The sequence below is a fragment of the Plectropomus leopardus genome, chromosome 23 (genome assembly GCF_026936395.1).
Source record: "Plectropomus leopardus strain MGB_pleo_1.0 chromosome 23, ASM2693639v1, whole genome shotgun sequence".
Lineage (NCBI taxonomy): Eukaryota > Metazoa > Chordata > Actinopteri > Perciformes > Serranidae > Plectropomus > Plectropomus leopardus.
The window spans coordinates 941665-958643 of record NC_142198.1 but is presented as its reverse complement, the minus strand read 5'-3'; the positions used below and the strand labels follow the sequence as shown (position 1 = coordinate 958643).

Sequence of the window (16979 nt, the reverse complement as noted above, 5' to 3'; positions counted from 1 at the left end):
CAGTGAGCCAGTAACATTATCGATGAGACAGTCAATTTGAGAATGACTTAAGTTAGTAGTAGTGTTCTCAGTCGCTGTAAGACATGGTAATGATGTCAAAGCAGAAGGAATTAGTTTCTTAAATTTAGCCACTGCTGAATCAGATAGACATCTAGAATAGTAGCTCTTACTGAGAGGCTTGTAGTCGAGTAATAAAAAATTGAAAGTTATTAAATAATGGTCTGACAGAGCAGGAATCTCAGGAAAGACTAATAAATCTGCAATATCGATGCCGTATGCAAGGACTAGATCGAGGGTGTGATTGTAGCGGTGGGTGGGTTTATGTACACACTGACTGAAGCCTATTAAAATCCAAAAGCGTGGAGAAAGCAGAACTAAGGCTATCACTATTAACATCCATGTGAATGTTAAAATCCCCTACAATAATAATTTTGTCTGATTTGAGCACTAAACCACTAAACTTGATATAAGCTCAGAGAATTCACATAGAAATTCAGAGTATGGGCCGGGGGCACGGTACACTATGACAAATAGAATTGGCTGAAGAGTTTTCCAGGATGGGTGAGAAAGACTAAGAAAAAGGCTTTCAAATGAATTATAGTTTAGCTTAGCCTTAGTGTGAATTGCTAAGCTTGAATCAAAAATAGCAGTGACTCCCCCTCCTCAGCCAGTGTCCCGTGCAACGTGACTATTTATATGACCAGGAGGAGTGGATTCATTCAGGCTAACATACTCTTCAGGACAAAGCCAGGTCTCAGTGAGGCATAATAAATCAATATGGTTATCCAATATTAAATCAGTGACTAAATGACCCTTGGTTGATAAGGATCTAACGTTCAAGAGTCCGCATTTAATTCTCCTGTTATGATGCTGTTTGACAGGAGATTAGTTAATTTTTATGAGATTTTCTTGTACAACTCCCCTTTTGTTTATTTTAGCTTTAAACAAATGAAGTGGTTGGGGGACAGGCACCGTTTTTTATAACATTTAGATTATGGGTGTGTGACTGTGCTAGAAGCTCAGAGAAGCGTGTAAGACTGCGACTCTGAAACCTGGTCCCAACTCTGGTTTGTCATGGCTTTGGGCCTCTAATAAAATCGGTCAGATTCTTAGAGAGTAGAGCGGCTCCATCCAAAGTGGGATGGATGCCGTCCCTCCGGATAAGACCAGGTTTCCCCCAAAAGGAGTGCCAATTATTAACGAAGCCCAACAAATAAACTACACTTGTTACAGGTACCACTAACACTGAAGGAGGCAGAGGAGTAACTAAACATCTGACACACTGAGCAGGAGAGAGCAGCAGAAGAGGGAGAGGAGCAAGGAGAAGCCATCGCTAACCAGAGCTAATGCTAATGAAGCTAACCGGCTAACAGTGAGAGAGCGGTTGTGAATACACAGGGGAAAACCGCTGAAAGGAGGAGACAGCTGTGAGTGATTAAGTAAAACTTATGTGAGTTTTCAGTCACACATAGATAAAAGCAGTCGAAGTAAGGAACAAGTTTAGAAGATTAGCTGTGAATCGCTCGTAGGAGCAGCTCAGAGACGCTACCAGAGGCACAGACAAGATGATGTAACACGCTTACCCGCAGTACGTCAGCACGTCGTCCAAAAAAAACAACTTTAGACAACTCAAATCAAGTCAAGACTGTAGTCTATCAGAGCAACTCAGATGGCAATCTTCTCTAGTAATTCAAAATAAGTCTAATAAGTTTCAAATAATTTGAATAATTTGAGGACACAAGTCAAGCCTAATGTCTGTCAGAGAAAATCCCAAGTCATATCCCCACTCATCCAACAAAAGTCAAAGTCAAGTCCTAAGGCCGTCAAAACTTGTCAAGTGAGATTTCAAGTCTTTCAAGACCAAAGAGTTCTATTTGGCATCTGAATCTGCCTCTCTCTCTGGGTATTTGGCTAACCATCTTTGTAAAGAGGGTTTGAGGAAGGTTCTATCATGAACTACATTCAGGTGGTTCCATGTTAAACAGGTGATAAATGTAGTGCTTTTAAACTTAAAAATGTCATGAATTTAACCTTTTATTTCTCATTTTGACAATGACCAAAGAGGTAATGACAATGTGCCCGTTTTGGGCCCATTTTTTAACTCATGTATCTTATCCATCCAGCTTTCCACCCTGCTGGTGTTTACTCCATCAGCACAGAGAATTATCTTTTCGTAGACAGGTTGCCAGACATCTAGACCGGATGTAAGGGAGCCGATAGCAGCCACTGGAAAGTATGTTGTCCACTTCCTGAGAAAACATTCCTGCTCGTATTGTTGTGGTTGTTTTATTAGCATGCCGTAACCCCTTCCAGGGCTTGATTAAAAAGTGAAATGGTCAACATCCTGGTTGTCCAACAAGTTGGTTAAAGTTTTTAACCAGATCAAGGGGTGGGAGAATTGGAATATTACACAACTATTGGGAAAATGTTGACATTTTAGTCAGAATACAGAATATTTCGGCCAAAAGTTGACCTTACACCACTTGAAATAGGCAGTTGTATGGCATAACCGCAAGAAATTGCCTTTACTGCTAGACAAATTGAAAAGCTGCCCATCACTTCAGGCTTTATACCTCCTGTACAGAAACATAACAGATTTAGAGCTGTTCTATTTACTGTTAACAAAACTGACTGAAACAAAGACATCCAGCAACAAACAATATACTTTGTGATGGCCAATATTTGAACCACATTAAATTGTGAATGGCTGTCAGTTTGTTTATATTTAATTCTAATTGTGTAAAAAGTAAAAATAATGAAGTAAATTATATAAAATGAGCCTGGTGTCATGATAATGAAGAGGGACTGTGAGAAGTCAGTGAAGTTATTGTCATGGTGGCCTACACAGTAGCCTACTCAAATCAGCAAAATGCATCCAGTTTTCATACGAAGACCTTTGCAGCTTGTAGAAACTTAGACTGGCTCAGGTGAGTCAGCGCGGCACAGTGTGTGATTTGTAAAGTGCTTAGTAATGATACAGAATGAGGATGTTGGAGGAGTTTAGTGAGGTGAACCTTGATGCAACCTCGGTGACCCAGGCCTTATAACACAGTGCACTGCACATGGTAAAGACAGGAAAGACCCTTTGTGGAAACATTCACAGTGACGCTCATAATAGTAATAGTGCAGTGTTTTTCAGAGGGGGGCAGGCATTGTCTTTAGCTCATAGCACTGTTGTACATTGGTAGAGTCTTACAGAGCTTCAAACCTGGCCATGGGGTGGAATCTCAGTCGACTGAGATAGTTTTAAGTTGAGCGGTTGTTCTTTTGTTTTGGGGTTTTTATTTGCGAGTCAACATGGTATGCAGTGTACTTCTAGGGACGTTTTGGCAGACTTTGCTGCAGAGTGATTACTCTTGACTTTCACGCCAGGTCCAGTTCTGTGTCCTTGCATCTGTCTTATTCTGGTGAATGACATATCTCAAGAACACCTTGAGGGAATGTTTTTAAATTTGTCACAATTGTTTACTTACTGTCAACAATTAATTGATTGGACTATGGTGGTCAAAGGTCAAGGTAACTGTGACCTTGTGTCTATCTTGCGAACTGATTAGAATAATATGTTTGAAGGTCAAAGGTGAAAGCCATACCTCATGACCTCATAAAACAAATTTTTAGCCATAACTCAAGAATTCATAGACTAAAATTTTACAAAAATGTGGAATTACATATAATTATGATGTTCTGACATTTTATATCCAAGAGGTCAAAGATCATCTTCACTGTGACATAATAAAGTACTGAAAAAACACTTTTCTGGCCATTATGCAATGTCATATCTCAGGACCTGAAGGAAAGACATTTGGTCAGATATTGAATTTGTGACACTGATCTTAGATGTCCACCTTGAACATGACTGTGGAGATCTTCTGTGCTGCTGGTGGAAGATGTGTGTGAAGCATCCTTCATCCTTTTTTACTGACAGATACAATAGTGTTTTTTTTTTTAACTTGCTATTTAGTGTCTTTACTGTCAACATTTCTGCGGTCAGTAGCAGTAGCAGCAGTACATCATTTACTTTGTTTCACTGGGCAGAAAGTGGGCCTCGGTTGCACTGCTGGTTGTAGCTTTCATTTTGTGTTGAATTGTTGAGTTGAGTTATGTGGCAGCATCATGGACAACAATTCACACCGAAAGCTTTCTGAGATCTGCGAAACCCTCCTTCACTCTGCCTGTAACAGTGCCTGGGTGTGTCTGAGCCTGTTCTTCGGAATGTGTGCACATCCTGCAGTATGTGTCAGGGCTGTGCATGATTTCATCCATGTTTTGTACACGTGTCTTCTCATACCTTCTCACATTCCTGCAAATGTGTGTGTTTGTGTGTGTGTGTTCTGAAAAGCATATGTAATGTGTGTGATCTCACCCACAAGCCACAAATGTCTCTTACCTCATACCCTCACACACCCCTGCAGGGGACTGTGTGTATGTGTGTGTGTGTGTGTGTGTGTGTGTGTGTGTGTGTGTGTGTGTGTGTGTGTGTGTGTGTGTGTGTGTGTGTGTGTGTGTGTGTGTGGTTCACTTAGCAGTTATGGAGCACAATACCAACTAATGCAAACACCTCTCATTTATCTTTGCTGTTGTGTTTTCCATTTAAAAAATGGAGGGAAGAGGAGTGGTAATGTTTTTGCTAAAGGAGTGGAAAAATATAGACTTCCCCTGAGGGCATGGCTGGTCTGTGATGTCATGTGGTTGCCAATGGTTACTGCATGTACACATTATGTGTTCAGGAGACGATGATCTAGGGTTCCTGTCATGTATTGTGAAGAGCCAGACAATAGACACAGTGCAGTCTTTACACACACATGCATATGCACACCCACATGCATGCTTGTATAATAATGCATCCATTATAAAAAGTGTGATGCTGTAGACTGTGTTAACATGCTCGAAAAACAGTCAAACATGTCAGATTGGCTCTGCTTACTAAAGAGCCTCCTCTTCTTTTTACTGCTTTTCAGTATTGGATAGTATGGAATTCATGTTGTCATTTAAGCACAGTCTAATAAACATACCACTACAGATTTTACTTTAGAAGAAAAGAGACACTAATGTGTGCATATCCAGTCAAAATACACACAGGTGCAGGACAAAACATGTATTTACTGCATAAAAATAGAAAAAGGTTGACACACTGTTAAACCCAATGGGCAATTTTTATTTTTTTCACAATGCATTGTTTCGATCTACAAGATCTCCCTCAAGATCTTTCGAGTGTGGGCGGCAATCAGCCAAAACTATTATCAACTGCTGAACAACAAAGAAGAGGGACAATAACTACAAACACCACAAGAGGGAGACTGCTTAGCCATCGTACCTCAGTAAACAGAAAAAACATTAAAAGTTCACAACCTTTGAAAAAAAGTATATTTTACAATGTTGAATGTATTTGTTTAAAAAAAAAAATCCACATAAATTATTGGGGACTATAGTCTGATGTGGACAAGATAAAATTTTACATTAACAAGAAAACAGCAAATAGTATATGCAGGTATATATATCAGGTCTCCGCACATACAGCATGGCAATGGTTTGTGTAAGGAAAAAAGGGGACAATATGTCAGGGGGGCGTTTATTCTTGGGCAGCATATGAAACAATCATGCCTAAAGAGCATTCTAAGAGTCTGTGTGCTAGCAGCTCTGGGAGGCTGCACTTTGATACAGTGGTGCATTCACCTTATATTCACTAGTAAGATACAAACATCATAAAAACACAAAAGGAAGACAATGAGAATTATTTAAGAACTCATAAAACACCTCCTTTTTGGAAGATGATGCTGGCAATGGCAACATGCAGTGTAGTTTTGCAGCAACTTGTTTTATTGTCACTAATAAACTAATTTTAGTTGATCTATGTGTGACAGAGCTCCAAACTCAATCTAAAAACTTCTCAAAAGGAGTCCTAGCTCAGGAGTCATTTACGGAAATTCTCACAACAACTCAGAGATGTGGTTGATGTGGTTGCTTGGTATGATGCATTCTTTTAAAGATGTGATTGGTTGTCACAGACACGCCTCTTTGTGAGCCCTCAAGGTGTGGACACCCAGTGTAAATAAAATGAACTGCATCACTATATGAGACTGAAAGGGCTTTTTGTGTGATCAAACTACAGAACTGCAACATTTTTAAAGTTGCAAATCTCTCATTGATTGATTCATTTTTGGCATCATATTGTTACTTTGTTGGTTGGCAGATGTGAGCGCATCTCTAGTGAGATCAACCACAAACATTCTCCCTGTACCCTCTAATCTGTGGCATTTCATTAAGTCATTCTCTTCCAGTGTTTCAAGAATATTTTTAAATGTATTCTGCAAAAACTATTCTCTATAATGTTTCCTCTTTGTCTTTTCACCTTTTTTCCCTTTGATTAAGAAAGTCTTAAGCCACTTAAAAGTCCCCCTCTTTACTCCTAAGACACTGTGTGAATGACCTTAACTTTTTACTATGATCTAGTCTTAACTTTCAGGAGAAATTCTAATAAAATGTGATAATTTTAAGAATTTTCTCAGATTTTTTGTCATTTTGTCAACTCTTTGCAGCAGGAAGCTTTGTGAATATGGCCCAAGATGCCTCTCCTCATTGTGGTCACGTTTTGCACAATGGCTTTGATTTTGGAATTAGCTTGAAGTCATTGTTGCACTGGAGGAATTTGAATTTTCTAGGTTTATTTTTTAAACATGTTCACTTATGAAATTTAATGATCCGTCCTCACTGTCCTTCCTTCCCTTCTTCTGTCCATCAATCTCTTTTCTCATTCTCTTTTCCCTCTCCTTACGATACGACTTCATCCTCCCTCCTTCCCCCTGTTCTTCCCTTCTTTTTATACAGTATGTGGTTCTGAACTGGCCCAGGGAGGCTTCTTTGTGCGGCAGGGTGAATACATCTGTACTCTGGACTACCAGCGACTGTACGGGACCCGCTGCTTCAGCTGCCAGGACTTCATCGAGGGGGAGGTGGTGTCTGCTCTGGGGAAGACCTACCACCCCCGTTGCTTTGTCTGTGCCTCCTGCAAGTAAGAAACAGGGATATGGGATTTATTGCATTCATGAGTTTAGCTGCTTCTTCACTCATAAGACATGCAAGTTATCTTTGACTTTTACAGCAGTGACTTGTGACAGGGTTGACCTCAAGTCGACATACAGGTATTATGAATTTGATGTTATAATGAAGCGTAGGGTGTGAGTGGGAGGTCAATAATACAGTGGAGAACATAGTTGGTCTTTTTTTTACCTATATATAAACATACTAAAAGTCAGTGGAACCAGTATGCCTTCTAAGGGTTTCTCCCAAACTATTCTCATTCCAAAGTGTCAAATACCGTTGTTTGGTCATTGTTATCCTTGTCAGACATCAACTAAAAAAGCCAACCTTTCAGGACAGTATTATAAGCCTCTGGACGGCGTCAATTGATAACAGTACAGGACAGTGATGGTTTGAAATACTGCCAGATGTTGTGCATGTTGAGCCAAACCATGATGGTTTTTTTTTTCAAGCCTATTCATGTGCTTTTGTTGCACGAGAATTGATCACGAGGTGTTTTTGCAAATGTTGTACATTTATACTGCAAAAGACTCTAAGCACCTAACAAGCAGAAACTGTACATTTGCTATGAGAAAATGAAACTGTGTTTTGAAAAGACACAACACATGTAACAGGTGTAAATTGACACGGCATCCCAGAACATCAACAACAGATGCACCCAGGATACCTAACGCATCACATGTATACGTCAAAAATCTACTGACCAAGCAGTGATATGTGAAGGTTGGGAATGACGATTATGATATTGCTCCAGTTTTTTGGTGCATAGTAAAGGTCTCAGTATGCCTCAAACTATGTGCTTCTCAGCTTGTGAAACAGCATTTAATTTTCATTTAAACATCAGAATTGTGGGGGCTGTTTGAATAAATCTGATGATCCCGTCCACTTCACTCAGTGATTAGTCAGCTGCGTGGAGGCAAGAAAGATCCTCTCTCTAAAGCTTAGTTTGCTTCATTTTTTTGAGGATCCTAGCAGCAACATTCTTTATGGGCTGAAGTTGGCTGACTTTTTGTTTATGTATCACTAATTAAATTAAACTCACACACACAACCTAACATGTGTATATGTGAGTATGATCAGTGTTGTTTCTCAGGCCTGGAAAGGTAATGAGAGTCTCTCTCAGGCAGGAATTCTAAGCGTGTGGTCAGTCAGTGCAGCCACTTAGCCCAGTCCCACAGCCAGTGTTAAGTGTCTTTTGAACTGGGGCTGGGTTTTCTGTGGGTGTGTGTGTAATCATACCTCTGTGATCCCCACACTGAACCTGAGATCAGAATGTTCCAGTGCAGCATTGGAGGTCTATAACGTGATCATCAAACTACAGCATTCCTCTTATAAAAAATATTGCTTTTGTGGTGGAAAACACACAGGCTTATTGTCCAGACTATTAAAATAGGGCTGAGAGAAAGAGAGCAATGCTGCCCTCAACTGTGTGTGTGTGTGTGTGTGTGTGTGTGTGTGTGTGTGTGTGCGTGTGTGTGTGCGTGTGTGTGTGTGCGTGTGTGTGTGGGTGTGTGTGTGTGTGTGTGTTTGTGTGGGTGTGTGGTGTGTATGTAGCCTCTGATATGCAAGTGCTACCTGACAATTCAACTAAAATTGCAACTATACATGTATTTACCTTAGTGGAGTGAACTGGAGTCACATGATGTATACTTGAGTCACAGACTTGTTTGCATTTTGTCTTTACCTGACAAAATCAAAAAAGACCTGCAACTGGTCTTGAACTTTTACACCACTGACTTGTGCCTTCACTTGCACTTGAGCCTTTTGACTTGACAGTACTTGACACCATCTCCTTAACCCAAAGAGTAAAATATATTTTTATTTAAAAACACAAAGTTGCTCATGGGGGAAAGGCATCTGAAACCAGCACGAGAAAAGTAATGTTACACCAGCTTTCAGTTTTTTTCTTAAATAATGTTCAAGTAATTTTTGTGTGCTTTTTACTATTTTTTTCTAATTTTTGAGTGATTTCTTCTTTCGTTGTCATTGCATTCTTCCCACATTTTTGAGAGAAATCAGGCCTCAGGTTTGAAAGGGTAAACATATAGTTAGTGAGCTCATGATGACAAATACACATTTTAAAAAGCATTCATGATTTTTGTAAATTTAACATTGGCATTACATTTGTTTAAGAGCACATTATGACTTTTAGGACCTAAAACTGGATGAACTTTCATCCATGCCGATACAGTGAGGTATCACAACAAAACACATCTAAAGCACAGTCGAATCAGTTTCAACTAAATATTATGTAACAATACAGACGCACTTTTTGAGTTGAGACTTCCTTTACACATAAGTCTGGGTGTTGCCCCTAAAATACACTTCTCCTGACCAAATATGATGTCACCAATGTGGTTTATTGGACACACTCCATACCTCTCTGCCAGTTTGGGAATGTGATTGGCCTGATTTGGGATACATGGTCATGTCAGCTCATTTAAGTGCGCTCCATTGGCTGATATGTGGCTGGATTTCTATGATTTGTTGTTTTATATTTTCATTTCTTTCTGCTCCATACATCCATGCCTCTCCACAGTGACACTGATAACATGCTGGTGATTAGCATATAATGTTCACCATGTTCACCATCTTAGGCATTTTATGCTTCAGTTCAAAATAGTTTATTTAAACACTAAATATTTATTTATTTATAACGTTTATTTGATAGGGACTATGTGAATAAACATAGTACAACTTCAGCCTGCTAGAAAAAAGCTGTAGTAACTGATGCCTCACGTATATTGCTAGTTCCCAACTCCTGTCCCTAGTTAGGCTTTTAGTGAGGAAAAGAAGAAAAAAAAAGGGGGAAAAAGAAGGTGATATCAAGTTTACATACAATAAAGTGAATTCAAATAAGTTTCAGATTAACACTAACCCTAAAATACTGCTGAGGCTGATGGGACTGTAAGAGGTTTTGCAGGTTCTCTGACCTGATAATAGCAATAGCACTCAATTTAAAGGGATTGCCACAGTTTCAAAACTCATCTGGAAGGAAGCACAAATATCTGAACCAAATTTCTATTCAGCATTCTATCTAGTGTTTGAGATATTTCAGTCTGAACATTACCTGTAGGCTTAAGGTGGCCCTTAAAAAGTCAGTGGATTACTGAAGTCATGGGAATCATCCTCTGGTCACAGTCAATGTCACATGTACAAAATGTCATAACATCAATTTAGAAATCCCACACATTGTCGTTTTGTTTTTATTGCACATAAATAAGGCAGAGGAAGTTAGAAAGCTTAAAACCTGACTTTTTGACTGTTTTACATGATGAACCTATAATCCGAGCCCAGTCTGCCTGGATGTCTTCCTCTGTCAGTAGCTGGCTGTGACATCAGCATGACAGTAGCTCTAATATCATATTAGCGAGCAGCAGGAAGCAGCACGTGGCAGCCAGTCAGAGCGCTGCTCTGCCAACACATCGTCACTCCTTATCTACTTGACTTGGTGACAGCAGCTATGCAGCAGCACAGACAAACAGCCACAAGACATTGTGTCATTGTAATGTCCCTCTCAACAGTGTAATGGCATTTGTCTCTTAAGGGATTTTGCAGGTGATTAAAAAAACGATGAACTAGAGACAGTGGAGGGGAAATGGCCTCTTCATTACTTCCTACCCCCTACTTCTGGCAGCCTCGCTCAGACCAACCTTCTCTTCTCTGATCTCAACTACACACCTGTAAAGATTTGTGACCTCATCTTGCACAGTTGTGACGCTATAGCGGTGATTAGACACATAAACAATTCACAGAGTGCTAAAAACCTGTCTTTAGGTGGGTTTCCATTAACCCTCAAATTGAAATTGCGGATATAAAATACGCCCAATGGAAACATGTCAATTTCGAAAAAAATGGAAACTTTTTTTGTCTTTTGTAGCTCACATGATGCTATGGCTATGTGCTTGTCAGTAGGAACTGGCTCCCTTGGCCTTACAAAGCTGCTGATCCACCTGAGACAGCTGTGTCCAGTGATAGTCTACATGTTGTTTCAGAGGTGTAGAATAACTTTGTAAGCTTTGAGAGCACAGAGCACATCAGTCAGCATCCTCTAATGCTCTAACAATCTGTCTGTTTTCTGTTTGCAGACAGCCGTTCCCCGCTGGTGACCGGGTGACATTTAATGGGAAGGAGTGTATCTGCCAAAAGTGTACCGAGCCTCTCCCTGCCAACAGCCCCGCACCCATACAGGCTGTCCATAGTCAGTACTCTGTTTCTGTCTGTCTCTCTTTGACTGTGTCTCAAAAGTGGACTTTTGCATCATGTACAGTATGATTTATCACAAGGCTCTTTGTCATAATTTTTTGTTTCATCCCTTAAGTTGGCATCTTTCTAAAATTATGTAATTCCACTTTCAGAAAACCAAATGTCCAGTGTTCAGTTCATCTTTATTTTATTTTTTTTGCATTGTAGAGGAAACTCTTCCACACAGAGAAAGTCAAGTCTCATTAAATCTCAGTATGTCCCGTCCTTCCTCTGCAGACTGCTGCGGCTGTGGGAAGGAGTTCAAGAATGAACAGTCTCTGGTAGCGTTGGACAAGCACTGGCACCTGGGCTGCTTCAAATGTAAAGTCTGCAACAAGGTGCTCAACGCTGAGTACATCAGCAAGTAAGTCAGTATGGCTGCCATACATGTTGTCAGATGATGAAAATATAATGTTGTTATCATATTTGGAGTGCTGCTGAGTGCTGTCAGCTGTAACACACTGCACAGAGGACTCTTCTGACAGATGTGTGTCCTGTGTTGTTCTGTCAGGGATGGAATCCCCTACTGTGAGATGGACTACCACGCCATGTTTGGCATCCAGTGTGAGAGCTGCAAGAAGTACATCACTGGCAAAGTCCTGGAGGTAACATCACACCACTGATGGCTGACATTCTACATTCATTTTAGCTTTGTTACTAAGTCAGCACATTCAGCTGAAAAGACGTGTGTTTACCAGCTGAAAGGGTCTGAAGAAAGACACAAGATGCTGTTGAATGTTATCATGAGAGGACAAGGTCCTTACCAACACTGAGGACTCAAAGTCAGGATATCTCATAGTTCTGCTTTGGTTTTCTTTGGATGCCTCCACACTGGCGATAGGAGGAACTGGAGGCATGATTTTTTCAGGTTGTCCGTCCATACATCCTGTTCTTGTGAAGATGTTGTCTCAAGAATGCCTTGAGGGAATTTCTTCAAATTTGGCACAAACATCCACCTGGACTCAAAGATGAGCTGATAAGAATTTGGTGGTCATAGGTCAAGGTCACTGTGACCTTGTGTGTCCATTCTTTTGAAAATTATATCTCAAGAAACAGCTTGTGGAATTGTACTCAAATTTGGCACAAACATTCATTTTGACTCAGTGATGAACTGATAAGATTTTGGTGGTCAGAGGTCAAGGGTCACTGTGACCTTGCACCCATCTCATTATGAGGATCACAATTTCTTAAGTACACACTTTGGGGGAATTTCTTTAAATCTGGCATAGGAACATAGAGAAAGGGAGATTTTGGATTTAGATTGTGCACAGAGGGAAGATGTGTGTGAAGCATCCATGTTACCACAGACATGGATGTAAACTTTAAGCAGAACTTGTGCACATTGATGTGTGGCATGCAAATGTGAGGCAGTAACTCTAGTTTCAGACTGTCAGACTTGTCAGAGCCAACTTTATGGAAGTGCAGCATTAAATTGTAGGCGTGCCCCTCTGAATGTAGTTCTTTCTGGGCTCTACCAATTCTGCGTAATTTCGCAGAATGTATGTTGTTATTTGACATTCTTCATATTTCTCCTTCTCACATTTCGACTGAGCAGATTCCAGCGCTGACCCTATTTCCCCAAAGTGAACATTAAAATTTCATCACATCTTATGCACTACTAATGCAGATACACGAAATGTTTCTAGAATTTGCAGCCCAGCTCTGCATTGACATCATCAGGAACATATTTTCCCTCTGAGTATGAAAAGAGTGGTGCAGAGGGCAGCTCCGCAAGGCTAACAGGGGGAGCTCTGCTCAGATCAACCATTCGTCCCTCTGTAGCCAGCTGTGCGTCAGTCCACAGGGGACAAGCAGCCAAACACAGCCTGCTCTGCTGCTGGGCCTGCTGGATATTCAGCACAATCTCTCTCTGTTCCTCTCTCTCTCTCTGTTTGTCTGTCTGTCTCTCTCTCTCTCTCCGGCTGTGGGATAATAGCTTTGGCCTCACTCTTCTCTGCACACATACATTTTACCTCTCCTTGCTATCTGTCCTGCTCTGTCCCTCGGGCAGGTCACCTGCTCAGTGTCACTCTCTGAGGTAGCACTCCATCTCTGTGTGCTGAAAACAAAGCCACACAGCTTCCTGTCCTCTTGTTGTAGAAAACATCTACAGCTACAGGAGAGATTACACACTCAGCTGTCTCTTTGGAACACATCAGTGTCCACTGCTTTACTTTTTTTTAACCCTTGAAATCTAGATATCAGTTTTGTTGTGCTGCATTCACACACCTTTCACAGGAATTTAAACTTTTAAACCCTGAGGAAGTTGGTTTGATTTATTTCGAAAACATGGGGAAAAAGGCAGTGAGCAACTTGGCAAGAAATGCTCCGTAAACTGCAAGAAATTAGTTGATTTAGCTCTTTAACTTTTTTGAACACAGTTTTTGTGTTCAAAAAAGCTTGGGAGAAATGTACAGAAAACTATATACGTAATGATCATAATTAGATTTTTAAAATATAAGGCTGCTATCTTATGATCTTCATGTGAGGCTTTTGTATATAGCTTGTTTGCAGACAGTCTGGACACAGTCAAGATCACAGGAGCTTCGAAATACCCATATGAGTCATATCACTATAAAATCTTGAGATAAGCAGGAGAACAATCAGGAGCAGGGCTGGCCTAATACACGTTACAGGGGCGTAGATTAATGTTCACAGAGGGCGGGGTTTAACATATGTGACATATGACGTAATATTGTAAGAATATGCGTCATATATTCTTACAATATATAAGAAGCAGGGGTGGGGCTTGTAAACGTGTAATAGGGGCATGGTCCTAATAATTGTAAGGGGTGCGGCTATAACAGTATATCAAGGGCAGGGCTTAGAAGACGTTACAGGGGCGGGGCTTAAATTATGTAAGAAAGGCGGAGCTTTTAAATGTGTAACTGGGGCGGGGATTAAAATACGTCAAAGGGGCATGGCTACGTGGCTGTCGATGTGTGTATATTTATACACACATCAACAGAGGGTATTAATCACTTATGATGCAGCATAGATTCTTAAAAATGCATGAAAATGATTACACTTTGCTTAACCCCAACAATGTAACAAATATGACGAAGCATAAATTATTATAAATGCATTAATATGTACCTCACTTTATTAAACACATACAATGATAACTTATGATACTGCATGGGCTGTTAAAGCACACTTTGAGTCCTTACTACAGCTGATTGTTGATGAGTGTATAGGAAAGTATAAGTATTTATAATGCAATGTAAGCCCCAGCATTCAACCTCTAGTTTATAAGTAGTCAGAGCATCCATAAAACCCTTGCAACTTATATTTCATTACAAGTCCCATCTAGAATGGTTTATGACTGTTGACATAGTGCTCAGTTAGTGTTATGCGTGCATATTACACACAAGAGTAAAGGTGTGACAGATTACACTGAACCATTCTTTGTCAGAAATCAAAATCAGATATGGAGATGTGATCGTCATTTCTCGTGTTTATAAGTCTCATGTTTGTATGGTCACCTGTAATATCTTTGTCTGTTAGAAGTCCTGTTTCGAATTGGTTGTATGAAAATGTTTATTGACATTCTTATCATGGTAAGCAGTGAGAAGTGTTTTTAGTAATACATAAATATGTTGCTCTGCTTAGTTGTAACTATAAAAACTCAGTATTGTTGTGCATGTTGTGAACCACTAGGAATGATGACGTCTTTTTTTTTCATGAGTTGAGGCCCAAATATAGTGTACAAACCCACTTATCTGTGTTCTGTGATACAATTGCGCCTAGTCACATTTATATTTACCATTCAAATAATGCCCATAGCTACAATGTACCACACACTACAGACTTATGTGCTTCAGTTCAACCTATAAGGTTAGTAAATAAAAGTGAAAGCAGTCAGGTATGATTGGTGAGTGGTTAAAAAAGGCACAATAAAACTGAGGAAGTGTGAGACAGGTAGGAGTCAGTGCAGTGGAATGTTTCTGAGAGAAGCAGTTTGTTGTTCTGCAGGGATGGAGGGATGGAGGGACTGACACGGGATACTCTCTTTGGGAGGAAAGAGGGATGAGAGAAGGAAGAGAAGAAAGCTTTTAGATAGGGGGTCTTGGAAGCTCCTATAGTGACCTGGGAACAACAGAGCTGCACTATGGGAACAAACAACAATCCCACTCTCTCACCCTCTCTCCTTCTTTCATTACATGGCACTCTCTCCTGCTCTCTCCTTTCATAATCTTCTCTCAGGTTCCTCTGTCTGCACAGAAACACAAACGCAAGAAATGAGACACAAGTTGCTCTCACTGCTGTGTTTGTGTGTGAATAACATCCTCCACTTGTGTTACTTACAGTGTTCTGTCAGGCTATCAGATGTATACTTAAGCAATATGTAGGACTTAAAAAAAGTCCTGCAAACTTAAAAAAAAAAAAATGTATATATATGTGTGTATATACAGTTAGCCTTCATCCCAGCATGCCATTTATTTTTGTAAAGAAAACTAAATGACATTGTTATTATTAAAGTCTTTTTTTCTTCTAAGATACAAACTTTATAAAAATCTTGCAGGTTAAGGGCACCTTAAAATGAACTATTTTCACAGAGCCCTTACTCTTTAAACAGCCTCATCCTGCATTAGAAAATAACACAGCTACACACCCAAATAGCTAACAGAACAATGGCCAAGCATCAGGGAGAAGAAAACACTGAATATGTCAGAAACAAAGAAAACTATTGAGTATGTATTATTGTATATAATAATAATTATTGTATATAATTAGATTATCAGGGAAACCCATCTGTGAAGCAGGACTGACAGGAAATAATCAGCTTAAAATTCATCACTTGTTTTACACAGACTTCCTTCAGTTGTTGTGTTTACTAATTGAGTTCTTCATACAGTTTATCAGTTGTTCTGTACTGTTTTTGTTCTGCATTAAATATGATATGAAATATCCACAAAATATATCACTTAGTCAGGGCTTGTTCCTTTTCTCAATAATATAAAAGGGGTCCCTTTTTAAGGAAAAAGGTTGGGAGCCACTGCTGTAAAGCCTCAAGTGGCTTATTTCTGTTATAAAATGTTACTACATATACCTGTCAATTTTTCATAAAATAAACACACAGCAACAACAACAAAATGCAATAATTTATTGGCAACAAATGATCATTCTTCTGCCATGTAAGGCTTTCTTTGTTTCTGTCACCAACATTTTTTTTTTTTTTTTTTTTTTTTTGTTCATTCGTTGAAAATCAGCATTGCATATTTCTGACTGGTCTGGTCCTGGTGGGTGATAAATAATTAATGGCCATTGCTCTCTTTAACCCAGCATCCCATATGACAGTAGGTGAGTATTTCACAACGTCTTGGAATTTGAGTAACGCAATCATAATCAAGAACCAGAACTGTCTGTTCTATACTTGTCCCTATAATGTCTACAGCACAAAGTCCATCAAGCAGCACTAAAAGCACCTGTACCTTTAAAGCGCGCGCGTGTGTGTGCTGAGTATTCTGCTTCTATTCTCCTGTCATTACCTCAACCCTTAAAAAAAAGAAAGATGGGTTTCGAGTTTATTTTGATGATATTAAATGAAACTTCATGCAAACTCATAAAAACATTAAATCAAGCTTTCTACGGTGTAATTCCTGTGAGAGATTCTGTGCTGGGCTGCACTTGGACACACTAACAGTGAGACTGAACATTCAAAATGTCATGACATTTGGTTGAGATCAAAGAAT

The 16979-nt window shown here is 39.7% G+C and overlaps 1 protein-coding gene across 14 annotated transcripts in view; it reads left to right on the top strand.

The window, feature by feature from the left end:
• ablim2 (actin binding LIM protein family, member 2) overlaps positions 1 to 16979 on the top strand; it is a 95424-nt gene that overhangs the window by 38882 nt on the left and 39563 nt on the right. For all 14 annotated transcript variants that reach the window (XM_042511934.2, XM_088073166.1, XM_088073160.1 and 11 more), the window contains exons 3-6: positions 6826 to 7009; positions 11127 to 11239; positions 11521 to 11647; positions 11795 to 11888. In XM_042511934.2, the coding sequence (XP_042367868.2) occupies positions 6826 to 7009; positions 11127 to 11239; positions 11521 to 11647; positions 11795 to 11888 (518 nt within the window). The remainder of the gene's footprint in view (positions 1 to 6825; positions 7010 to 11126; positions 11240 to 11520; positions 11648 to 11794; positions 11889 to 16979) is intronic.